Source organism: Zootermopsis nevadensis, unplaced genomic scaffold (assembly GCF_977971745.1).
Source record: "Zootermopsis nevadensis isolate Lab colony 2312 unplaced genomic scaffold, Znev_1.0 Znev_ptg000022l, whole genome shotgun sequence".
Classification (NCBI taxonomy): Eukaryota; Metazoa; Arthropoda; class Insecta; order Blattodea; family Termopsidae; genus Zootermopsis; species Zootermopsis nevadensis.
In genome coordinates, this window is record NW_028259154.1 from 23,783,028 (window position 1) to 23,810,777 (window position 27,750).

Consider the following 27,750-nt stretch of genomic DNA (forward strand, 5'->3'; position numbering starts at 1 on the left):
TAGTGTTAATGGAGCTAGGTATTTGAGGACTGTGGCCGCGAAAACCGGGTGTTAGGCGACCACAGATCACTGTCTGGAGAACTCAACCAAATAAATAAATAAATAAATTCACTTCGTGATAAGAAAATACCAAATTTCACAGATATGAAGCAAAATTATATTTTCTTGATAACATTGTAGTGCAGATCCCTCGGTAGGTAATTCTATCGAAATACATTCAGTAGTTTCGGATTCATAACATGCGGACTGACTTAAATTAGTTTCTCTTTGTTCTGTCTACTAAGTCAGCGTCTCTTTATTTTATGCTATATCTTTCTCTTTAAGTCTTTCTTTCTTTCTTTATTTCTGCCGAAAATCGTGCCCACTAGGTGCTAGATCAGTATTTTCTTTGTGAAACAAACTGACGTCTTCAGAACCAAGTACACGCATTTCGTTGTCAATTTCCGTAAATACAGAAAAGAAAGGGAATTAGTGGAACTGGTGTGTGACAAGCAAGATTTAGAAGACCTGCAGTTCTTTTGTGTGACGGCAGTTTCCAGCGAGTCTGGTAAATCTGCGATTTCTTCCGCTCAGACGATTTAAGTCATCTCGTAATCGCATTACCAGTGTTGAAGGCCAATGCGCAGATGCGAAAGTAAGACTACTCACAACGAGGGCTTTAATGATGCTCAATCCAGATACTGAATGTTTTCGTTCTGGATAAAAACTGATAAAACTAAATATATGAACATGACACGAAACCATAATAAGCAACCAGCCCTCCTATATGTAACTTAATACATCATTTGAGAATGCTTAAAATTGAGTTGAGTATATCTGACTTATTACGACCCTCATCTCAGTATCGAGCATAATGGTCCAGCCGTAACGTTTCTGAAATTTATTCAAGAAATATCAAGTTCGAATTTCCAACATCATCTCTAGTGGTTTTCCTAATTGCTTCCACGTAAATTGCGCCACATTCAAATTGGCAACAACCACTTCATCTCAAGACCCACCTAGCGTTATAACTTCATACAGCAGACTCCTTATTCAGAAGCTAACTGTCGCTCAGTCAGTCAAGAAATGACCGTCTTTTATGGAACCTAAAGGTTTATTGCTGTGTGCCTGGCACTGGACGCCGTCCTAAGCCAGATGAATCCAGTCCACACCATTAGCGTCATTTTAAGACTCATTTTAGTAAGTTATTTACCGTCCCATCTTCGCCACGTGATTCTTCCCCAAATTTCCGACTAAATTTGTATGTGATTTCCATGCGTCCAACATGCCCCGCCAATCTCATCCTTCTTGTTTGATAAAAATCGCGATCTGTGACGCTCTCCATTACTTTTGAATCAGTTACGCTGGCAGTGTCCAACCCATTCGTAGCCCCTAGCGGCTTCCACATCTTCGAGTCACTGAAGAAACGCTTCGAAGGATAACATTTTCGATGAGATGATGAGATAAAAGCCAACGTGTGCCGGAGGAAGCAAACACTGAGCCCTGATTTCTCCTCCGTGGGAACTGAAAATATTTTGCATTGCAAGGAAAAACATTTTCTTTGCCTTCACTAATCAAACAACTTAACGCCTGTTCGAGTTTTAAAATCTCCCTTCTAGCGTTTCCTTGGCCTTGCCCTGTAGGTTACTCGTACGCCTGGTTGGCTTTACAACAAAATAAACATCACAGATTAAGAATAAAACTTAGAGCGAATACGCAGTCGTAACTGAAGAACTTCATGTACCGACGACTGAAATATTTTCGACATACAGTATACGATAAATTTATTAATTTTCGTATCTTGCAAGCAAGTTACATAGACCAACAGACTCACTTTTTTTTTGTTTCACATTATCTTGACAGCAGAACTGTATCAGGAGAATGTTTTAACTTCAGACTTACCACTGCAGTCACTTGGTATATACTTCACTGCGTCGGTCTCGCGCTTAAATTCATGCACGCTTCTTAAACACACTGCTACTTGCATTAAAGTAGTATTAGTAAAATGTTTAAAATTTATCACTCAAACACAAACAGATTCCATTCCTAAGGCATTCGTATACGGAGCAGGTTAGTGTAACGGCGACGTTCTGCACTTGGTCGTTTAACAGGTTAGAGTTTCGACCGATTTAGTGGCTATCCTACATCATAATTTACGCGGTTCACCTCAGTCTCTCCAGGCGAATGTGGGGTCACAGAATACAACAAATTTAGTTAGAAAATCTTAATAGTAGAAAAATGCTTTGGAGACTTACGAGTAAAATGGTGGATAATATTACAAGTGATTTTAAGATATAATATGTGAGGGTGTGGACTGGATTCATCTGACGCGACAGGTACCAGTGGTGGGCTCTTATAAACTCGACATCGGACCCTTGCATTAACTGTTTTTATTTTACATTTTACGAAATAGATAACTTAAAAAGCCGTCTTGTTTCCGAAGTTCTGTTACCACATCATTTTTCGGGGCACAATGGCGATATTAATTGTCCCACCCCAGAAGTCCCTACGGCAGTCGAAAAGGTTCTGGTGATAATAGGCACGTAGGCTCGCCTTCAGTAGCGTGATGGTCATATCGAGTGTCATAAAAGCCCAAGCGGGAAAGACACGCAACCGTGTTGACACCATAAAAGAATACGCTGTAGCCTACATTATCTATTATAAAACAAATAAAGGAGAGTAAGATTGATACAGTCTTTACGAAACTACTATCGATTATCTTAAGTCGTCCGAAATTAACCATACTTTAGCGATAATTTGTCACGTGTAACTTGGCCAATGCCCATACCATAAATGGGCACAGTCAGACATAACAGCATAGAAAATCTTTCTGTTCGTTTCAAAAGGAACTGACTGGGAAAAATCAGTCTTCTTTCATCATTTTCTTAATCGTTTAAACTACATCCTCAAACACTGACCATTCTCCCACGTGTTCCTCATAACAACAAAGTATTCAAATAATGAAAATACTTCAATGTTTAGAACGTTTGAACCGAACAGGCTGAATCACTCTTGTGTTGAACAAGGGGCATGACTGACGTGTAAAGAATAGACCACTGTTGGAATGCTGTAAATGCTAACCTCTGGGAGGATCAGACTGCCTGCCACCCACAGAGGCTCATGGCGACCCGAACCTCGCCACCTGGCCCGGATTATAACGAAGGACCTTCTTGTCGACGGCTAGACTAGGCAGGTCTGCAGGCCGGCCTCAACATTGGTCCTCGGGCTGTGCAGCAAGGCAGAGACTGAGGAGGAATTGCGGATCTGAGGGGAATGCAATAAATAACACCAGGAATGAGAAAGCGATTAAAGCAGAAGCCGGATAACTTGCGCCTTTCGATTTATACTGATACTGGGAGTAATTGAGGAAGGCTGTGGGAGTATTTCACGGATTTACTTAGTTCCTCCAGTCAAATGTTGAGTTAGTACGTTAAAATAGATCACAACCGCCTTTTTACGCACGTCATTAACCATTTATAGTATTCGTTACTTTCAACCTATAGGCCAGTAACGTACGAAGTTGAGGAAACATAATTAAACAGCAGAAACAACATGTGTAAATGTCTTGCAAAGCACATAAATCCCATACGTTTATTAAAGGCAATATGCGATGTGTTTGTAGTTACGTCTTCTTCTAAAATTTCTGGCGTTGAGTTCTTTCCTTTCTTAGTTTATTCAGAATAATAACGAATTAGCGGTAAAGTCCCTTAGACCTGCTATTAGTTAATATAGGCCTATATTTAGCTACCTATAATTATTTCCTGTAATTAGAGAACCTGAAGTTTCGTCATAAGAAAAACCCTCGTTTGGACCGTATCAGTCCAAGTCATTTCGTTGAAACAAATTTTATATTTTAACATTATCCCATAATCTAGTTTTCGTGTTTCCGCCGGGACTCCATTTATTAGGCATTTCAACAAAAATGTTGCGTGCACTTCTTGGTTTTCTACTCCGTGACAATTCCCGCCATCCCAACCTCCCGTGTTCATCATGACATAGAATTTGAATGGCTGGAATTGAATGACGGATATAAAATTTCCGTAACGTCACGACCTGCAGCCAAAGACCCCCGCTGTTCGACCTGACACTTCAGAACGTACACAGAGCTTTCTAATATTTGTAGCCAAGGTATTTGTATCTGTATATAGCGTAAGAATGCCACAAGCGTTTTTTTTTTTTTTACTCTGAAATAATTTGTTCTTAATACAACTTTTACTTTTAGAGATGATGGTGACTTAGATACGATTTTCTTAAAACTAAATGTGCGTTAAAATGAAGATGGCACAATTCTGAAAATTCGAGGTTTTGACATGTTTGGAAGAAAGACCAAAGTTAGCGCAAATGTAAAGCTCCTAACTTGATATCCGGTTCAAGTCCGGCTAGCCTGACGAAGTTGGCTGTCTTCTGTTAGAAGTTTTCCGACGTTTCAGAAGTCCTTGCTGCCTCCACCATCAGGGCCTGATAAAGACAACAAATCTTCAACCTCACTCTTTTTCCTCAGAACTCCATGCGAATATCGGGATCTCAACTTTCAAATCGGCCAACGCGACTTATTTCCTACTCCGTCCCGGCTCCTAGTCACGTCTTTCCTATAAACCCTGCACCTGATACCAAAAAGTAAAGTTTGTCCCGCTACGTGCCATACAGACGTTTGGGGGAAGTGAAGGCATAGCTCCTCTCTTCCTTGACCTCGGCACTAGATGGGGGTGAGTGGTCAGCATCACGCCCCGGCCGGCTTTACCCCCGGGAAAGGACACCGGTATCCATTGTAGAGGAGGCTGGGTGGGCCCCAGAGCCGGTCTGGACGCAGAGACTACACGAAAAATCCTCTGCCCCCGTCGGAGATCGAACCCCGGCCGTCCAGCCCGTAGCTAGTCACTATACTGACTGAGCTTACCAGCAGGTGAATGGCGCGTGGTGCGTGAATTCCACAGTTTCTGACCATGGAAAGAAATGGCTTTACCACTTAGACAGAATCCAGACACTGCGCGCAAATTAATGATGAATACAGACAGACTAGAATAAGACAAAATATGATATAAAAACTGCTTGCTAGATACTCAGATAACACTAATGTTTAATCCACAGATCTCTAACTGCATATTATGTTTATCTCACGAAAACATGGAGTTTTCTAACAATTTCTTTGTAATCATTGCCTACTGATTCTTCACATGCAAAGATTTTCCTTTGTAAATTAATCTGTGATGAAAGTTAAAATACAGAACGCGTAACAATCTGTTCCATTGTATTTAGTTTACACAAATTCTCTGAGGCAGTTCGTCGTTTATTTCTGTTCACAATTACACGCATTCCGAGAGGAACACCTCGGTGCATCTACTGGCAGAACAGAGAACTTTTCTCTCGACTATTCACGTGTATCATCTCCAGCCAGCCGTTCCCCTGCTCCTCTTAGGTAAGTGTTTGAAATGAACGTTTCCGAACACGGAACCAGCAGCAAGCAACCCGATACACGGGAGAGGAGCGAACCGCCCAGCAGACCGTGTTGTTACCGCCTTTGTCTCCATCAAAACCACGTCAGCTCCACGCGGGGCCCCGGGGCACACGTCTCTCGTCGCACTATAACGTTTGGACGACAAAGCGCTTCATTCGCACGTGAATTTTTCTTAGCGAGATTTCAGGTTTTGCGGTGGCGAGTTTGTTGGCAACGCATTGTCTTCTGGAACGCTCCGTGGCGTAGTCTCGTAGAAATTGACCGACGTTTCAGAGTTTATTAATGCATCCATCGGAGATGCTTAACGCCTCCATCATTAGGACGATGCCGATTGCTAAAGGGGATTTTAAGCTGTTTAATGATGTATTAAATTATAAGATTTGAGGTTTTCACAGCAGTGAGTATGAAGATTTCTGTCTTCTGGGTTGTTGCGCTGTGTAGTCTGGTCGATGTTAACCAACGTTTCAGAGGTCATACTGCCTCCGTCATCAGGGCGGTGAGTCTGAAGATTTCTGTCTTCTGGGTTGTTGCGCTGTGTAGTATGGTCGATGTTAACCAACGTTTCAGAGGTCATACTGCCTCCGTCATCAGGGCGATGAGTATGAAGATTTCTGTCTTCTGGGTTGTTGCGCTGTGTAGTATGGTCGATGTATCCAACGTTTCAGAGGTCATACTGCCTCCATCATCAGGGCGATGAGTATGAAGATTTCTGTCTTCTGGGTTGTTGCGCTGTGTAGTCTGGTCGATGTTAACCAACGTTTCAGAGGTCATACTGCCTCCATCATCAGGGCGATGAAGATTTCTGTCTTCTGGGTTGTTGCGCTGTGTAGTCTGGTCGATGTTAACCAACGTTTCAGAGGTCATACTGCCTCCATCATCAGGGCGATGAAGATTTCTGTCTTCTGGGTTGTTGCGCTGTGTAGTCTGGTCAATGTTAACCAACGTTTCAGAGGTCATACTGCCTCCGTCATCAGGGCGATGATCGCCCTGATGACACAGCGCAACAACCCAGAAGACAGAAATCTTCATGTATTAAATTGTTCGTGTTGTTTTATAAAGGATTCTACTTTTGAAAAATATGAATACTCAGAGTTATGAAGGCAACCGCAATATACATAAAGCACAGAATGTTCACAAGAACACGTCATTGAATACTCTCTTTTAAGGATTGTATTTCAACACACAACAAACCTTCTCGCTTTGGATGAGCGAGTCCTTCTGGTCGCTGAAGACAAACTACCATTGTCTTTAGAAGTGTCAGCCCTGACCCAGATTGTTCTAGCAACGCAAGATCAAAAGTGAACAGAAATGTACCAAGTCTTTCCAGATGCATTTTCACAAACGCTGTTATTTGAAGGGTCGTTACGACTACAATGTGTGTTAAACATTTTCGAATATTCAAGAATCCAAGCAAATAACTAACAGCCAATAAGTTATAGAGTCAAACAGTTCTTCTTCAGTACCAGGAACCAACAAATTTTTATTTTATGTAAATCTAAAGCGTGTGTTCTTTCCTCTAAGCTGAATGTTTTGTTGTTTATCAGACAAAAGTTTGTCTCCAAGCACAGATGTTAGCATTTCTGCTCTTGTTCGCCAAATGCAGAAAAGCACTTACGCTCAGACCGTCCTTAGGCTCGTATATGACGAGTAACGAGAAGAGAGCACCACTGCCCTGCAGAAACTCAGAGCTACAGAACTACACAACTACAGAGAGCACTGTCGGTCAGAATTTTGTTCCGTGAACTGTAGTTGGTGAATCGCTGGGCAGAAGCGATTCTCAACCACTGCCCTTAGCGGTTTTTACTAATACGATCAGGGGTAGAACGTTTAAATAAAAACACACAAAAGCAAAGCAAGAAGAAAATTGAAACATAAAAAACACAAAAATACACGTTAAAATACAAATGACATGCGTCTGGCGCACGTGGTGCCACTAGCAGCGGCTCGGATGAAGCTCGCACATGCCTTGCTTCAGGGCATCATACATACATACATGCATATGCACGCTGTTGTACATCAAGAGTTATACTCGTTATAATTTGTTAACTCATGTTAATAAAAGCCGTCAGGTGTAGGTTTATTTTTCACATGGGAAAGATAAAAAATGCAGACTGAAATTGAGGACGAAAACGTTAAGGCACCAGACCAATTGGAAGACCTAGGCATAGATGGGAGAATAATATTAAAATGGATCTTAAAGAGATATGTGAGGATGTAGATTAGATTAATCTGGTTAAGGATACGAACCAGTGGTGAAATTCCGTAAAAATGGCGATGGGTCTTCGAGTTTCACGAGATACGGAGAATTTGTTAACTATTAGTTCTTCGAGAAGGACTCTGTTCCATGGAGTTTGTTACATTTTCTTCTATGATACTTAAGTTGGATCTGCGAATGAGTTTAAGCGTGATGGTTCTTCATATTAGCATCAATTTATGAAGCTGGCGACTTAGTCGCTTTTCCCTCTCAAACCGTGAAGATGTTTTTTCAGGTATTTCGTCACCATCCGTACTAAATGTTCAGCCAATTTTAATATCCTTTACTTCATTATCCCACCAATAGGAAATTTCATCTAAATCAGGAATAGAAAGAAGACCACGGCCTATTTAAAAGAATTGTCGGTTTCTTAAGAGGCTCATAAGCCTGACTGCACCCCAGGGAAGTTTCTACTCCCCTGGAAGGTATGCATCCCTGCCACTAAGTAAACAGTATGACTGTGAATGAACGTGTGACGTTTTGTCTGTAGAAAAATGTTCCTGCGTTGTCCATTCAGGATAGGGCAAATTAGATCGTTTCCCTCCAGACTTCATTTAAAGACTTCAGTATTCAACAAAATGTTATTTAACGAGACAACGGGCGATCCTGGTTGGGTTGACAGGCACATTTTTTTTTAAAAGAATCATTCTGATGTTTCAGTATGACGCTGGAACTAAACTGGAAACAAAGTGACTTAATTTGAAGGAGGCAGTCGCAGTCTGTTTCGAGGTCTTACGCGCGCCTGCGGGGGCTGAGGAAAACTACGTAAAACCTTAATAACAATAGTCGGTTAACATGTGTACATTTTCTAACTTCCGTTTCCATTTTCTGGACCGAATGACTACCTCTTAAGTAGCAACAACATTTCGTCACATAAACAGTGGCGAAGGTAACCATGGCTCAGGTCTGACTGACGGAGCTCAAGCTGCTCCGAAGTCCGGAAAACCAACCACAGATCACTTTTTCACTGTGGGTAGGATTCAATAGGATTCAAGCGCTGTTAAGAAATGGGGGCGGGCCCTAATTACTGACACGGCGACAGTTATGACTCTTCTCTGAAGCCTCTAGAAACGGTGTAACATCCCAACTTCTCTAACCTTCTTAAAATATGGTATGGTAAAACCCATTTCTGAAGACTGTCGCGTACATATAGCCTCTCCCCAACACGCACCACGGATCAAGTCAGGATCTATGTCTGAAGACCGAATTGTCATCATGGCATATCAACGTACGCAACCCATTCACGGTTTTAGTGTTATTGTTAAACGAACGGAAAACACGACACATTTCTTCCAGTGCCGCCTACGACGTTCCATACATAGAAACCATTACTGTATCTCTATTAGAAATAGGTATAAAGATTATAATCTGATAAGCAGTTAGACGTAAATTATAACGACATTAAAGCGTTTAAACTTCTTGAAATAAACCATTGAGCAATAAATCCCTTTTATCTTATCAAGATCCGCGCGCTTCCACTATAAATCGTATTATGTTCCAGGATATACATTATTTCAGATATATAATTATCTTTACACGCTTATGCACGAACAACAAAATGATGTAAAATCCTATCACAATTTTTATAAAATAGAACACAAGTAAAGCCTGAATCATCTAATGTACTTCTTATAACTTACACGAAGATTCACCTTGAAGACGGGAGTAGAGCCAATTCCCGAAACGTCGTGCATATCAAACCTGTCTTATGCAATGTATAGTGTGCAACACGCTGTTTCTATAATTGCGTTAATGACCCACGGTCACGATGACAAAACTAGATCCGGCCCGAGGCTACGAAGAGGTTGCCCATGCCTTCCCAGCGCATTTCGAGTTGAATATCGGATTTACCGTAATCCACGACTCAGGACCTTTTAGCATTTTACTTTCTTTGCATGATTGTACTGCACAAACGAAAGAATATAAATAAAAAGAAGACACTTTTATGGTACAACTTCTGGATTTAAAACCTTTTGCTGTAGATTTGTGTAGTAGTGAAGCATTAGTAAAAGATTCAAAAGCTGTATTTACGGGTGTGGGAACAACAGAACTCCCCGACTAATCCTGCTTCCTGGTAAAAGCTTGAGCCCGCCCGCATAACTGCATTTTGAGATGAAAGTCGACTGTGCTCCTTAGTTTGCTCTCCATGAATTGTCTGGAACCACAGTCAGACATGCGACATCAGGGCGGACGTTTTAGCTCTATGCTATAACACAATAACATTATAATAACAGGTAATGGTAAAGTTGCGTCATATTGTGATATAATAAATGTATATTGTTTAAATCTTGTCCGTCTAATCACAATAAATTCTTATTAAATATTAAAATATTACAAAAATTAACATTTAAAATATTTAAAATATTAAATGATGTTCTTTATCGAAATATTCTATGGTCTAATGTAAATCGAATATTTCGATAAAGAACATCATTTAATATTTTAAATATTCTAAATGTTAATTATTGTAATATTTTAATATTTAATAAGAATTTATTGTGATTAGACGGACAAAATTTAAACAATATATAACAACAGGTAAGTTAGTGCAACGTAAAAGTAAAGTTGTCTCTGATGTTTAATTAAGCACCGAACCATGAAGATGTATGGGGGGAAAGGAGGTACAGTTCCACGTATTTTTAACCTCGACTGGATGGGACCCCAAGACGTGGCGAAGACAAAAATCCAGCCGTGCTGGAAACCGAACCCCGGTCATCCATCCCGTAGCCTAGTCACTATACTGATTGAGCGATCGAGTAGTCTTAACAACCGAGTTGGAATTTGAATATGTGTTAATAGAATGACAGCTTCCCAGACAAAATAATGACTAGTTCACTTGTACATGTACTCGCATTTCTCCTATGCATATTTATGGTCGTGCCATAGCTCGGGCGCTTAGGCGCCGGCTTCTCACCGCGAAGACCCCGGTTCGCTGCCAGGGCAGTCCACGTGGCATCTGTGGTGGACAAAGTGGCATTGGGACAGGCTCCTCCCCGAGTCATTTGGTTTTCTCCCGTCAATATCATTCCAAAGCTGCTCAATATCATCTGAGGGATGCACAACGGGCCTGTTAGCCGCCACAGTTCCAAAGATACATAATCTGACCACATTATATAATAATAAAAACAATAATATGTTCTTTGACAATAATCTCAGGGAAAGTTTAACTTTATTGTCTGTTTTATTTTATTATTAATTATTCTCCACATACTCAGAAGGTTAAGAATGCTGTATAGCTGTATTATATATTATGTTATATTTGCGCAATATTAACCAAATTGTAACAATAATGCGGTCTGAAGGAAGTACTCTTAAATCCAACCGGCACATTACGAATATACGACATTTATAAGAAGAAAATAATAACTACGTTACTTCCACTAATTACATGCAGCAGACCCCTTCCTGAGAAGTTGATATTCCCTCAGTTAATGAAGAAATTCTACGTCTCTAATGGAAACCAGAAATTCATTACCATCTTTACAAGATCTTGAGAGAGATGGATCCAGACAACATAAGAACACGTTATTTTTTTCCAAGATTCACTTTTATATCATTCTCCCATCTACAATTAGATCTCCCAAGTGAACTCTTCTCTTCAGGATTCCTGATGATATAAGTATTTTGTTAATATTTTTCATCTCTCCCATCCGTGCTACATGTCTCGCTCGCTCTATTAAAATCTGGTGTCGAGTGCAGCTCGGAAAGTTTGTCGATGTACAATTTTCTACACGTCCCATTACTTCTGGTCGGTTGCATACGCCGATTTTCATTTTTTTTTTAAAAAGTGCTTGATTAAACGCAAAACGTGTGTCACACATATATAAAATAATTTTCAACAAGTTACAGATCAGATGTTTTAAAAGACGGGTGAGGAGGTCCTTGGCCGGACACACAGGTTCCCGTTCTGAAACAGATGCGAGGGTTTCTGCAGAGACACGGTTGATATTTTTAGGCTTTGCTCCAGTCGAGCAGAGACGATGTTCAATGGTTGTTTCTCTAATTCAACGGACAACATAAAAGAGTAGGGAGGTAAAGCGACACTGAATCTGATGTTCTAAAGTTTTTAATTTTTCAACATGTTTCATATCCTGTTAAGCATAAAATGCCAAAGCACTAATGAACCAGGATGGCTTTCGAGTCATGGTACAGGCAGGGATTTCTCTCATTGCTATTGCTTCGAGATCGGCTTTTGATCAGAGGCACTAGGTCACCCACCTTTATCGCAGGTCAGAGGTCAAGAAAGCGTTGATTCCTTCATTGCGAGACAAATTTTTAACATTTCACGGATGTCCAGTCCCGAAAGACTTCAAGTGAAATTCGTGGTGGACGAAGTGACACTGGGGCAAATTTTTCTCCGAGTTCTTCTGTTTCCCCCCCTGCTTATCATTATTCCACTACTGCCCCATACTCATCTATCATCGCCCCATGAGATGAGGGACAGCGCTGACCAAGCAACACATTATCGTGGATGCCTCGATTCAGAGTAATCCTAAGCGTAGTTACTTACAATATGATGTGTCGCAAAACTTACGGGTGGTAGATCCGTTTTATCTGGTTATTACTTATGAAGCGTTATTTTAATCAGGCACAGACCTAATTGTCATGTCTGCAGTTTAGCTTCTTAGTTGAGTCAGCTCTGTTAATTTACAGATCTAATTATTTATGTGACATTTAACGAACCATCTATTCGGTAGTACTCCTTGGATGTGCGATGGGTTATAAATTGGAACCACTGGTTTAGTTAAAACTTAAACCAAAGTGAAATCACTTCTAATGTAATAAATTTAACCAACTCCATGGAGCATAGTCCTTTATGATAAGCTAAGGATCGTTCAGCCAGTCAAGATGTCATCCGCCTTTGTATAATAAACATACAAATGCTTAATTAGCCACGGCTGCTGACTTGTGAATGGAGCTCACAGACATTACAGCTGGATGACACGCCAAAGAAGACATCTCCATTTTTCCAAGACGCTAACGCTACGAACTCCCACGCGGCAACTGCTCGATCTATTACTTCATTTGTAACGGTGCCATAAATCATTCTTCAAACATGAAACTTGTTGACGGATCAGACAGGATCGTAAACAAATACCGACATGGTTCAGAAATTACATAAGTAGCAATTAATATTGTGACGAACTTAATTCTGTATGCATTTGTCACCACCCACGCGCGTGATACAATTACTGTTTTAATCGGACCCACCTCAGCCTCCAAGCCTGATGATCAAGATATAAAACTACGTGATTCATTACCTGGGCCCTTTCACTCAATAAACATTTTGAATTTGGACACTGTACGAGCACACTATAAATTTCCGACGGATTAAGGGATTTTAAAAAAAAATATATGATTTTTGACCGATTGTAACAACTGGTCGAGACGTCTTTAATTAGATGAACCATCTCCCAACTATTTCTACAAGGTCGAATTTAAATTAAAGCCACAACTTACATTTGGAGAGAAACATCTTAAGAAATAAAAAAGATCTGTAGTTCTAAACGTTTATCAAAATTTGTTGGGACTACACTAGACGCTTCTGAAGCATTTTTCCTACAGTACTGCATTCTTTCTCACCACACAGCGACGCAGATAAATTAGGCTGGTGGTCCACATGTGAAACTGACTTATAATGTACTCCCACCTGCGTCTAAAGGAAATTAGAGACATTTATCTGAAACATGTACCCTAACTAACACTCATGTCTGCAGATTTTGCCATGAGCATTTTGCATTTTGCTACAGACTATCAAGATCTGACATGCAGCAATTTCAAGAACAGCGGTAAGAAATTACGTGAAGTGTGAAAAGAAATACAACGAAAAATCTTCCTATCGATGAAATATTTAACTACCATAATTACTTTCAAACACCAAGTATGTGTTTATATATATATATTCATTTGCTCGTACGTATATGATGAAGATAATGCGGTAGGAGCTTAAATGACAAATTGTGCGTTCTCTCGCTCAGATTAGGAGACGCGTACAAACTTGCTTTAACAGTCGAACCTCTGGAAACACTTTATAAACGGTTACCACGCCTTCTCACTTCCACATACCATAACCATCACGTGACAAGACAAGTAGCAGTCATTTCTTATGGCCTGAGACTTAAGGACACGAAAAAGTCAACATAATATTTTTGTTTTGTTTTGAAATATGAACCAGAAGCACGATTTCTCCTGATTATTAAGTATAAACCGTCTTCACCAATACCACTCATCATAAGCTCTGTATTTGAAAAATACAACTCACCTAATTGGTTTCGTGTCTTGTATTGTAGCCATTACCACGGCTACCGCTGTACTGGCGGGTCCCTGGAGACGAGCGAGTCCTTATTCATCCATATTAACGATTGACTTACCTACGAAAGATAAACAAAACACTGTAGCTGAGATGGTATAAAACAAGTACTTAAACTTCACAATGTTAATTTTCTCACGTCAAGGTACAATTATATTTGTTTAATTTTAACCGTCTAATCACAATAAAATATTTTATTAAATATTAAAATATTAAAATATTATTGTTACAATTAACATTTAATATTTAAAATATTTAAAATATATTAAAATGATGCTCTTTCTATCGAAATGTTCGATTTACAATTAGAGAATCATCTTTTTAAAAATAAATAATAATATTTTAATATTTAATAAAATATTTTATTGTGATTAGACGGTTAAAATTAAACAATTATAATCATCACAATATGACGCAACATTATCATCTAGTACAATTATCTATCACTACAAAATCTACAGTCATGGAATTTGGTACACATGTGGTTCTGTATCAATTGTCCTTGTTCATAGCAATATACTTATAGACAGATTTTTATACGTTTTCTCATCATCATCATCATCAAATGGTCGAGGAGTTGGGTCATTTTGACCCGTTCCGGCCTCGTAGTCTACGAGTCTCTTCTGAGGTCTTCCAGGGTTTCTTCGTCCACATGGCGTCTAATTTTTTAATAATTTGGGAAGTCTGTCTCTCTGACTTCTGTTAACACGTTGAAGTCAATTGTTTTTATATTTCAAAATTATGTCTAAAATGGATTCTGTTCTTAACTCTTCAAGTACGTCTTCGTTTCTTTTATAGTCTTTCCAAGTGTAATTCCGTTTCTGTACTCCTTTTTCAATGTCAAAGTTTTCATTGCCATATAAAATTATGGGTAGTGCCAAAGTATTATATATTTTTATTCTAGTTTGTTTTTAAACTTTTGATGGTTTAAATATCCGCAACTTTCAGAAATTCTGAAAGTTTTACATCTATGTCTTTCTCTGCTTCATATGATAGGGAAAAACCGAGGTAATTGAAAGTATTTATTTAAAAAAAATTATAAATTAAAAACAACAGAAATATAGTACATTTCAAATTCCACAGAAACTTCTGGGCCAACTTGTACTCAAGTTCTAAAGTTTGTATCGGCTTTATGCGTCCTTGGTCAGATTACAACGAAGTGAATTAGCAACAATTGTATTACGAAATTGGTAAGTAAGTTTATTTCAGGGTGTAAGAAGCTTAATGAAAGAAAACGATCTTTAGATAAAAAGAGGAACTTGGAATCACACTCATCGGAGAAGCAAATATCAACGGACTGCCTGGTTAAACACATGGGTGTCACTTAGCGATCGTGTCAAAATAAATACATTAGCTTTGGTTTACATAAACAGAGATCAGCGTACAAAACGAGATCCTGAATCAATAGCAGTCTATTAGCGAATATGTTAAAGCCACTCAGAAGTTACTTCGAGAGATTCCACTCCTCTAGAAGGATAATAAAGCATTAGAGTACTATACAGCATTGTACACTACACTAAATCGCTCGCTAAATTTCCATAGTATAGGTCACAAGGAGAACATACAACTCTTTATTAACTTTCCGTTTTAAAAGAACTAGCACTTTTCAATTATATTTGCAGAGCTATTTAAATCTTCCCAAAGCGTCTTTAACTCTGTTTATTTTATTTCTGATTTCCATCAGTGCCAAACGTGTTTCGACCTCATGAGGTCATCATCAGTGGCAAAAACATTAATTTAATTCAATAGTCTGTCTATTAAATCATACAATTCATAAAACACTGAGCATAAATAGTTTTGTTTGTATTTATATATTTTAGGTAAGTAAGTAAGTGCCTGTCTATCCATTCACTCATCTTTATATCGATCTAACATTTATAATAAAGAAGCTTACACTTGGACACCAACACGAGCCATTTCGACGACTACTCTGTGACGTCTGAGAGTTCGTGTCATTGAACAGTGACGAAAACTAACACAGTATTTTACAGTACAAGAAAGATTATTTGTCAGACCTCGTTTTTTTTACAGTGACAGAATTTACACTGATATTCACGTGTCTGGAATAAATGCATGTTAAGACCAATGAGAGATGCCCATTTCGAAAACAATTGTTCTCTGCTCGACATATCAAGTCTTCGAAGTATCTCGATCTTATGGCAACTCTCTGCACATTTTTCAACAACGAATAAAATCTCAGCATGCCCACATTTTATCTCTTCGCCAGGTAAGCTACATCTCCATGAGTTTAAATATATGATGAACCTGGTAACTGGTGGTATATAGGATTTGGGACTTTCGCGGAGAGTACAGTCAATAAAATCTTCTCTGCAGGCAGTTACACAGGCGACTTCCGAGGATCCAGTCACATCAGAACCCTGAAGATGGGGACAGAGTTTTCTCCCGAAACGTCGGTTGATTGCCCGAGAAGATTTTATTGGTGTTATATAGCTTCCTGTTACAAGTTAAGTGTGAAAGGATGGAATGTACGCGTCGTGTTCGTTGGATATTCAAGTTTACTTCCTTTAAATCCCCCCCCCCCCATTTCAGATGTCGTCTTGTCTGTTTATAGCACGGCTAAATCCCACGCAAGTTCTTGTAGCACAGCCAGGCCAGACCATCGCATCATCAACAGCCTTTTGGCAAGCTAGGGCCTCTGGCGGCTGAGAGCAGCGAAACCAGTAAAAAGTTGTGTGTTGGAGCCAAGCTGTCTGCGCCAAGGACAGTTCAAGGAAACTTCATTGTAAACGCAGACACCACGACCCCGTTCGCGACTCGCGTTATTGTTCCTTGTGTTTCCGGCCGGCTTTTCAAACTCATGTCACAAGTAATTTATCCTGTCTTTTAGGTTGACATAACAATCCTGAACGCGACTCAAAAGCCGGGTTAGATCATACCCCGAAGTAAATGTCATGATGGAGTCTTTGGCGCTCAGCTTTTATTATCAACATCAGAGAAAAGTAATTTATTCGACCTGGTATTAGAAACTGGGCGAGGGCATGATCTGTCATACAGTTTCCCGCGTTTTGTAAGTGCGGTTACCGACTGAATTCGCAGTGCTGATGTGTAGAAATGCGCTGGCAGAGGTTATGAGCGAGAATGTTGATTTCAGAGTGGGATTAATCTTGATCGTGCAGCTTTTCAACAAACAATACCTGCGCAGGAATTAAATAACCAAATTAAACCACATTACCAACGGCCCATGGTCGGAATTAGATCCCGAAACCTCTCAAATAAACGTCCGATACTATGTCGCAATGTAAGGAAAGGCAATGGTATAATAAACGAAAGGAAAATACGAGGGTCCAAGAAATTTGTTACAGTGTATGCGAAAGTTTAAAATCTTATCCCATCCCGTTAAGATATCTGAAGCTGCAGTCTAAAGATTAGCGTTGATTAAAAAAATAAGTTAAAGTCCTATGATTATACACCTTATCGTCTTAATCTTAGGGGTACCTGTACTTCGAAGATGGAGGCGATACGGTCCTCCGAAACGTTGGTAACCACCAACAAGGCTGCATTGCGTCATAACCCAGAGAATCAAAATCTTCATTAGGCTTTTGTACACAGGGGCGGGTTCTCCAATTTTATATTCGCGTCACTAATCCGATTTATTCCTTTAAAACACAGCGGTTACTTTTTGTAAAGTAACATTTTACAGCTCTGAATTCTTCACATGGCATTCTCCAAATATCAGCGATTACTTCCCTAAACATTGGTCTTTGTAATGAACGCGTTGTTTTCTTTGGGGAAGGAACTGATTTTTTGAGTATTACGTAGATGAATTTACTTCAGAGGTTTACGTCATTAGCAACATGACGAAGGAACTTGACATATATCTCTTGTAATTAAGTCATTCGGTTTATCTCAACGCGAAACTGGAACGGGTCATTTCAAAGATCGACTCCGTGACCGACAACAGGTATCGGGTTTTCTCCTTAGTAGTAAAATGGCGAACGCTCATTCACCTCCATCTCAGGCAGAGGTTTCGAATTCATAGAGCTAAATCTCCACTCCCCCATACGTCTGCATGTAGAGGTGCTTAGTTAAACACCGGCGACAGCTTAACCTTCACATTAGTTACGTACATGGACAAAAGAACAGACTGATCCCATAAAGAAATTTGTATGGTAAATGTAATAACGAAGGAGGGCCGATGCTTTAAGTATTTTAAAAATTCACATACAGTGACTCAAACCAGCTTGTAAATAGTATTTTGACGAATTCCTGCGTGGAATCTCAAAAAAACAGAACATATTCATACAAAAAAGATCCTTAAGAGTGCCGTAAGTACACAACCAACGGCTCGCATACCCTGAAGGGATCTGTCGGGATCAATGGCGCGAAGCGGGCTGTGTAACCTTGGCGTTATTCCAGTCGACTGACTGACTGGCTTCGCCCCCTAATTTCATTCAACACCTAACCCTACTGTCGCTTTCTTTTTGACACAATACAACGACTACAAGCAGTTGCAATCTATCCTGAGGAAAACCAGCTTCTGCTAGTCTTCAATAACCCACCGGAATTGCTCGAGTTTGAATCTCGATCGTGTGTTAACGGTTGAGGTTTTCCTCAGACTCCCAAGGTGAATACTGCCTTCAAATAGGCCACTGTTACTTAATTCCATATCCTCATCTACTCTGGATTCATGATCTTCTCATCTTAATCGATCGCCACCAAACAGCGTCGTCCAGAAACATAAGACTTAGCCAATAACGTCCCAAGTTCAAATATAGGAGTGACAATTTTGTACTCATTGACCTAATCACGTTTTTGTATTTTGTCAAAAATGCAAATTACGAAACTCTTGAAGATTTCTGTCTTCTGGGTTGTTGCGCCGTGTAGTCTGGTCGATGTTTACCAACGTTTCAGAGGTCATACTGCATCCATCATCAGGGCGATGAGTATGAAGATTTCTGTCTTCTGGGTTGTTGCGCTGTGTAGTCTGGTCGATGTTAACCAACGTTTCAGAGGTCATACTGCCTCCGTCATCAGGGCGATGAATACTAAACTCTTCGTTACGCAGTTTTCTGTGCTCCCCGTTACTTCCTCTGTCTTAGGTTTCAATGTCGTTTCATCACTCCGTTCACACATTCCCTCATGTTGTATGTTTGCCCTTTAGGGTAATATTAAAACGGATGTCTACATTATTAAATTGTTTCAATATGGAAACGGTTGTACCAGTTTTTGCTTTGTATGTTTACATTTCCCAAAAATAAATGAAAATGTTTACTGAATCTAGAATCTGCGACTGGCTTGTGTGGGTTAAATTGTCGGAGGTAAGAGAGTAGAATTTGCTTTAAAACAGCCCATTGCCATCATCAGGGGGCGGAGGGCATTTCTGCTGCTCCTCAGATGTGATATCATCCGAGGCACTTATCTTTTATTGACAGTCGATAGATTTTCAGCTAAATTAGATTCACTATAATGACAGCTAAACAAATCCTTCGAAAATGTTACAAAGTCAAAATATTTTCGAACGACAGTTACAAATTAAAATTACATTCACGAAGAAACTAAGAGCAGATTAAATTCGAAGAATGCTTACAACCATCAAGTTCAAAATATTTTACCTTTGAGCCTCCTATCTGAAACTTAAATATTAATTTACATCCTACAAAACTATAAATTTACTTTCTTTATATGGGTGTGAAACTTGGTCTCCCACGCTAATGTAAGACCATACATAGACATACTGCGACGTTTCGGGTGTTGGCTCTTATTATCCCGACACTTGACAATGGACTATATCTAGCACACTCTGTAACGAATCAACCACGGCCACAGAATCTGCTCCATGGCGTTGTCGAGGTTCGAATCAAGTAGCTCTAGAATACAAGTCCAGAGTGTTGCTGATACTACAAGTGAATAAGCAAGTGGATAAATGGATTATTCAACTATAAATCCATTCTCTGTTTTCGAAAAGAATTTGTACGCACAATGTGCAGTACGTTTTCCAAGCAAATTAAATTATTTTGAACTACACTGAACTATGTCGTTTCTTGAATACAAATTACTCTTCTTACTTTTTTGTTAGTATTCTCGTTATCGTATCTACTTCATTGCTATGCAATTCCCGCAGAGAACGCAAATCCTTATTTCTCAGTATTTTGACCTCATTTCAAAACGACTGTATACTAAACCTGGAAGATAATGGTTATTTTTAAATGGTACGACCACCAAATGCTCCAATTAATGTAAGAGAACATACCCACAGACCCAACTGTTAATAGTCCTTGGATTAGCTAAGGCAGAACTGCTGTTTGCCAGCCAGCCTTCTGTCAGCCGTGTACCAACTGCTCTTTCCGCTGTGCTGCAATGTCCTTTCCCATCCTACAGAATGGACTTACTTTTGTCCTGGCTTCCTGCTTTCCTGTGTCGCACTGTATTGTGTATACAGAACGTCTCTACAACAAAATCCCTGTTCAACTTCAGAGGGGCAAAACTGCCGGAAATCTCTGTCGTGAATGTTGTTGTACTCTGTCCAGGAATGTGGGACGCAGGAGTGAAATCGTTTAGAAGCCAACAAGGGCAATAAAAATAGCCATTTTTGCTGCAATAATAGCTACAGGGGTTGCTTTTTGAAACGACCGGATAAGGGTGAGAATTATGATACACAAGGGTGTTGAGGAAAAAAAAAATTATAATATTTAGAAGCACATACAAAATATAGAGCGAATGGTTACTTACAGCGTGAAAATGCAGTGCTACCAACATGTGTTACTGTAACGTCAGGACAGGTGCCGTCACTTATTCAACATTTTTTGTTCGCGTACCCCCAGATATAATTTATAAATTATAAGCTGTTGATGTATAATTCAAGTTATACATAGTATATAATCTACATCCAAAATCAATTAAATAAATTACATTACTGATTATTCAGTGTTCATCATAAAATAATAATTTCTTTTAGATTTCACGTATCTCCTAAGATGTCTTTGCGTACCCCCGAGGGTACGCGTACCACTGACTTAGACATTGAAAGAAATGTTCTGCATTCAGCAAGTCTCGAGTTCGATCATATATCGATTGGATATAGATTTTATACTCCCATTGTATTTTTAGAGAAATATTTAATGCTGGTAGTCACATTTATTTACCAAAAGCAATTAAATGTGGCGGGACTGGAAGTAGTAGATTTTAATTCCCTTCACTGACTCCATGGAGCACAGTTCTTACGAAGAAGCTGATAACAAACAAAATATAAAGATCCTACGTACATTGTATGATGAAGTACTGTGTCCTCCTTCAAGACACGTAGGACTGACAAGTTTCAGTCGTTAAAACCTGGGATTAAAGTTACCAGTCACATCAGAACCCTGATAATGGGGACAGAGTTGGTTCCCGAAACGTCGATTTACTACGGTAACCAGTTGAAGCGGCTGATTGCCAGAGAAGATTTTATAAAAATGACTTCTTGATATATTTAAAATTTCATATTTATATTTAAATTAATGTCCATGTTCGCATCATTACACTATTTCTTATTTGAACACACAGTATATGTTTATTAAAGCGGTCGTGTCAGACTTAAGTGAGCTTTGCCACCTGCATTATTTCCTCGACTGCATAGATCACAAGCCTCACTCGGGTCTTCAGGTACGCGTTCTTGTGCCCACAACCATTCTGTATAAATAAATACCCCAGGTCTCTCAAACACACCTGTCCAAATCTTGAGTTCAAAGTTTCGTGCAAGTTTACTGTTTTTCATTGATTGAATTCATCAGTACTTAACCGTAGGCGAAAACTGCCCGCGGTGTGTGTTCCTATCATGGATGTCACACAGACCTTCCCATCTTCGGCCGGGGGAGACCTTGGCGTGTTCTGAGGTCACTGATCTCAGAACGCCGGAAAATATTTCTAGGGTTTAACAGCCCACATTTTAAATAAGTTATGCATCTCGATTCATTCTCGATTTATTTGACAACGAATTTTCAACTGAATAATTCATAATAGAGTGTTGAGCTATGGACTGAAGACGTTTAATTAATATGTCAAGAAACAGTTTTTTTAAAATATCGCACTTAATGGAAGTTACTATTTTTAATCTTTACCATATATTATTAGGATGACAAATTCAAAGAGTACGATGAGTCGGTCATGTAGCACTCAAAGGAAGGTATAGGAGGATAATATTAAAAGTATATTAAAGACGCACTTTGCGAGGAAGTATACTGGACTAAGCCGGCTTAGTTGCGACTTCTTATGAACACTAATGAAATTTAAGTTTATCACAAAAGTCAGGAAATTTATTTATTAAGCGAGTAATTATCACCTTCACAAGAAAGACTCTGTTCCATGGAGTTAACAAGCTATCTACCGACACCTGAATATAACGCAAACCTCTTCACAAAGGAAAATTAATGCAAAGGCGCCACACCCAGTTTTACTTTTAAATCAGTCACTGTAATAACAGATCCAACTGCTTACATCTTCTGGCATAATGATAGTGCCATACCATTGAGTGTAGTACTTGCGACAAAACACTGATCTGAATTATTTTGATTTGCTTCTGAAAATGTGATAAGCCCTCTACAGACAGATTCATTATTACTAGTGTCATCACACTATAGGTATCACACAGTTCAATCGGCATAAATCTTTTTACATAACAGCCTATTTTAAAAATGATACTTTAATCCGGTGTCACGTAAAGCAGATGCTATATTTTATAAAATAACAAATTTGCTCTACAGGACAACCCACATACAAATTTAATTTAATTCGATTTAGTGGTTTCAAAAATGTAATATATATAGACAGACCTACACGACGAGTACATTACATTTTTATGCATTTCGTTCAAAAAACACACACAATTCGTATTACATAAAACATAACCGAAATAACAATTTGCGACTTTCATAAACATATTTCACTGTGTTCTTCAACATAAACCAGGCGAAGGGTACTAATGGAAGAAGGAACGTAAGCAGATGAAATAGAATACAACTAGTAGCTTGCTTTGTTTTTTGTAGCAACAGTGGCAGGCCGACATTAAAGAGTGCTGATGAAACGTTTGGAATCGTTAATGTGTTTTATTTATAGAATATCCATCCTACTCAGTGTCTGAAATACGAGAACTTAAGTGCATTTATACAACGTGCAAAAAAATTAAAACATCAGAGATTACGTAGGAAATCTTGTCAGGTGTGCTAGAATGATACAACGCGAATACATTTATATAAAGCGTTGCTATTGTTCCAATATCCTTCAATTCTGCCGCAAGTCTGATAAAATGTTTGGTGTGATCTGGTATCTTTATGACTTCCAAAGCGTCACTAACTCTTATGAAGGCGGTTCCAGGCTAAACTGAAATTATATTTTTGTGATTAACAAGTTAAGCCCAGTCAGAAATAACCACTACTACACTATTTTATTAAAATTGGCGCAAATTACATTTCCGAATATAGCATTACTTGAAATCATAAGGACCCCTTGATTGTTAAAATAACCAAACTATTGTTGTTCTGTACTTCGATAAAGTATTACGTAACAATTAACATGTTGGCCTAATAACTCAGATACAAACGCTTATGCTCGCCCTTCAATTTTGTATTAATTTTCGAAGAAATACCATAAATAAATATGCTACTTTTGTGCTTCATGTGAAATTACGGTACCCCGTGTTCGGAGCAATTTGGGCTACCTTTTGTTTGACGACATAAATATTTACGTAATTTTAATAATTTTACGCCATTAAATAAGGTGATAAGAAGGAAAGAGTGACACCCCTGGTCCAGAGAGCGTCTACCCACGTCCTCATTCTTCCCTCGTCCTTCCAATTTGGTTCTACATGTTGGAGTGTTCTGTGTTTCACTTGGGTGTAAGAGGGATCCACCCTGAAACGAGGGAATTCTTTAGTATTCATCTGGAGTAGTAAGGTACACAATGTCTAAATAAAACGGGGAGATACGTATATAAATCTCGCTTGTACACTACAGTATGATAATGTTTGTTCTACCTAACGAGCCCACTTTGCTCATTTGGGAGACCTAGTCTCTCTCTCTCCCCTCTCATCTCATCGCTCGTTTGTACACTCCCCAAGTTTTATTGGATTGATGATCTCTCTCTGTGCATCACATAAACTCCAGCGAGAGCTGCTCTATTAACCATGGCTTCTAACTCTCACATTAACCCTCGAATTAACGAAACACAATTTTGTTGGGAGGGTTGTATGTAGTCCGGTAGCTCCAGTGCATCACGTGACACTGTATCCGGATAGAACCCGCCCTAACGAAACCTGTCTCATGTAAGTGCGACGTATTTTATGAAGCTACCCCTCACAATAATTTTACTACGTGAATGAAAAACTTTGCAACTCTTCATGTGTCTGCTTACTTTTAAAAACTGTCTGTACTGTGATGATATCGGAGGGATTTCATGTGTGGGCCAAAGGATGGGTAGATGGACAGCCTAATGGGTGCATGTTTGTGGGCATGGATCGCTAGATTGGTGGATGTTTAGATGGGTAAATGCATGAATGGATGTGTGGGTGAATAAAAAGCAATTGAATAAGCTGCAGTTTGGGTTTTACGTAAATTTAAGGTTAAAATCGAAGACGTCTGTCTTCTGGGCTGTTGCCAAGTGTAAAGTTGAAAGTTTCAGCGGTGCTCAGGTCCTGATAATGGTGGCAGTAAGTACCTGCGAAACGTCGGTAAACTTCTTCCAGACTTAACGGTTCAATATCGCAGAAGACCATCATCTTCATACTCGCCTGCGAGAGAACCTGATATCTCACGTTCACTTTAGGAATTTTAAAGCTATATTATACAGCCGTACCGAAAACAACCGATATAAGCAAACAGAGTAGTTGCACATGAAAATATTGGTGATATAATTTTCACGAAAATCTGCGTATTACATTATGTTGACTTACGTCCCCAACCCTAGAACCAGAACTGATGTGTAGCTGAGCTACCTCTTACGAACAGAAAATGTATTTTGAACTTTAAATAACTCTGGCATGTATCCTATAACATTTTACCAACTTTACATTTCTTCCTCTGTGTTTTATGAGAAAGTAAATCGCTATGAGCTCACCAGATTGTGAGTTGCCACTCAAGCGTGTACACGCTTATATTGCACCCCATCCTCCCTACCAATACTAGATTCATTCCAATCAATGCGCTCGTCTTGTCGTTCTTCTTTATTGAAGATCCTTCCTGTTCGTACTGTGGCGGCTGGTATCTGTCCGCGTCCTCCTAAGTGCGTGGACACCGCAACCAAGGGCATTCGGCTTTGAAACCCGATTGTTTTAGGTCGGGGTCTTCTCGTATAACAATTATCGCAGTCCGTTTTCACTCCTCTCCTTTGTCTCTCCTTTCTTCCTTCGGAGCAGAGGGTGTAGCGACAACGCTCGAGAGGAAAAAGGTTCGAATCTCAGTCGCGATGCCAACTATTCCAGCTGAAGTGTCTCGTAGTTGTAAGATCTTGATTAAGAATGACGAAAGAGTACAAAAGAACTAGTTACTGTTGCCTTTTTCAAATCCACATTTTTAAAGATGATATTCCCGTCACATTCAACGAGACACAACCTCCGTAGTGAAACAGCACAGCTAACACAGATTTTTACATTGTGTAATCACAGATATGGATCGCCAAAGTTTCGTAGGAACGTACTGGTTACATTTAACTTTCACTCTAAAGATGGAGGCAGTATGTTCCTCCAAAACGTTTGCACCACCAACAATAATACACGGTGCTACGACCCAGACGACCAAAATTAGAACTTTCGCCACTGTAATAACCCTGATTGCTTAGTGCCTTTCCTCTGACCGGCTGTCCCCAGGTTGACGAAGAACGAGATCGTTTTGTTGCCTGATTTAATCCATTTTTCTAAGACATTTTTTTCATTTTTGTCCAACTGACATTCCTTCTTCCTGTTATTAACAAAACTACAGAATTATTATTTAATATCGTGAAGGGAAGAGGCCACTCGAGGTATACTTATGGGGAATAATATTAGTTTGGGCCGAAGCCTATCTAAACAGTATTTAAGAAGCCATTCCGTACCGCAAAGAAAACACTTGTCAATTACAAACATCATTTGGTTAATATTGGTTGAGGAAATAATCCCTAATTACACCGATAATCACACAAAATTCAGAAAAAGACAAACTGTAGTGGTACTGATCGTTAAAACAGTTACCACCCGGCTTCAAAGGGAAACAAAAAGATACAGACCTAAGGGTGTGGACAGGATTAATCTGGTTCAGAATGGGGTCAAATAGCGGGCGCATTAAATACATTAAAGGATATCTGGGAATTTCTTTATCGGCTGGGAGACTGGTAGTTTCTGAAGAAAGACTCTGGTCCATGGAATCAGTTCGTAGGTCGGTCTGTCTGTCTTCCAAGAGCCGTCACTGTTTTTATCGAAAGCTGAGGCGGTTTCCCAGCATGTGGACACGCTTCTCGCAGGTAAACTATCCACCCGTACAAGAAGTACTCAGTTCCATCTCTGTCGGAAAAGAGAAGCGATGGGCCTTTTATTGTTTCTTCCTTTATAGTCGTTTGGAAGCAAAGTTATACTGGACGTTTTAAGCCCCCGAGTATTCGAGCTTTGAACGGCTTCATCCAGTTACTGGAACGGTTCTCGTAAATAATCTCTGGGTATTCCATTCCAGTGGGCCTCACCACTAGAGACTAAATTTAATTTTGTACGAAATATGAAAGGTAACTGTCTCCATTGGCGAATTAAAAATTTTAATCGCCTGTTTCTATAACTAAATATTAAGGTGGATTAACGAGTATCATATTTTAACAGTTTGTTGGCTTTTAGAACAAATTGGGATCACAATAATCTATATCGATATGGGAATGTTCTCATATTATTCATCCATCTACTACGCGATCTTAAAAGTGCCTGTTCTCTCCGCATACGTCAAAGTCTAGAAAAGGACTGAAACCCACAAAGCGAGTCCAGTTTTCTTTTATGTGAAGGCATATAATCACTGAAATGTGATTTGATTTTGATTCTGTTAAGGAGATATTTTTGCAAGGAAAGTGTTGGGCTGGTTCTGTACTTCTATTAAATAACACCAAACTTCAATTCAGTATTATTGTAGAAAACCTTACCTTACTCATTCACACGAAGCATATTTGAAAAAAAAGTTGAAAATACAAAGATGTAGTAACCCCTGATGACATCATGTTCATACCGTGTTTTATAGAAATCCGCGAATTGGTTTTGTTGGGGGTGGCTAACGAGGGAAGGAGTAGGAAAATTAAGTTACTGCTTGCCCAAAATTCTATCCCGGTTATGTGGCATTCCTTCACAGGGCGTAAGTATTGCGATCCCTTGATTCACGTTACAGCCCAGTATGCTATGAAGTTTTCTTTATCTTACAAGAAACAGAAGCAGTTTATATAAAATATGAACCATTACAGAACGTTTTCAGTCAGTTGCACATTCATCAAAATTCCCTAAACCACTTTATTTCAATTTTAAACCATCACAAAACATTAACCAGCAATTGGCCTATTAGGGCGACAGGAATTCGACGCAGCGTTCGTCTGGTGCGGTGGTCGTGGTTGTCCTACTGACATGTAGAACAGATAACTAACAATATTTTACGTCTATAGTACTTGAATGTGTTTCCGAGGCCTTACACGGTGAGGCCCTTTCATGAATATCGGGGATTGAAAGTAGTCAAATGGTTTGCCTCCAGGGTGAGTATGCGATGCATGGGTTCAGAGTGATCGACGACCTTCGCCCAGAATTATTCAAAACTCGTTTTTATTACTTAG

The 27,750-nt window shown here is 39.3% G+C and overlaps 2 protein-coding genes across 7 annotated transcripts in view; one reads left to right on the top strand and one right to left on the bottom strand.

The window, feature by feature from the left end:
* Positions 1 to 27,750, bottom strand: part of LOC110828294 (uncharacterized) — a 183,024-nt gene that overhangs the window by 48,195 nt on the left and 107,079 nt on the right. For 2 of the 3 annotated variants that reach the window (XM_022060877.2, XM_022060874.2), the window contains one exon: positions 13,951 to 14,059. The exons of the other annotated variant lie outside the window; for it this stretch is intronic. In XM_022060877.2, the coding sequence (XP_021916569.2) occupies positions 13,951 to 13,982 (32 nt within the window). In that variant the 5' untranslated portion in view covers positions 13,983 to 14,059. The remainder of the gene's footprint in view (positions 1 to 13,950; positions 14,060 to 27,750) is intronic. 3 annotated transcript variants of the gene reach the window in all.
* The window catches only part of LOC110828296 (netrin-3), a 171,018-nt gene that overhangs the window by 26,646 nt on the left and 116,622 nt on the right, over positions 1 to 27,750 (top strand). The gene's annotated exons all lie outside the window — the stretch shown is intronic.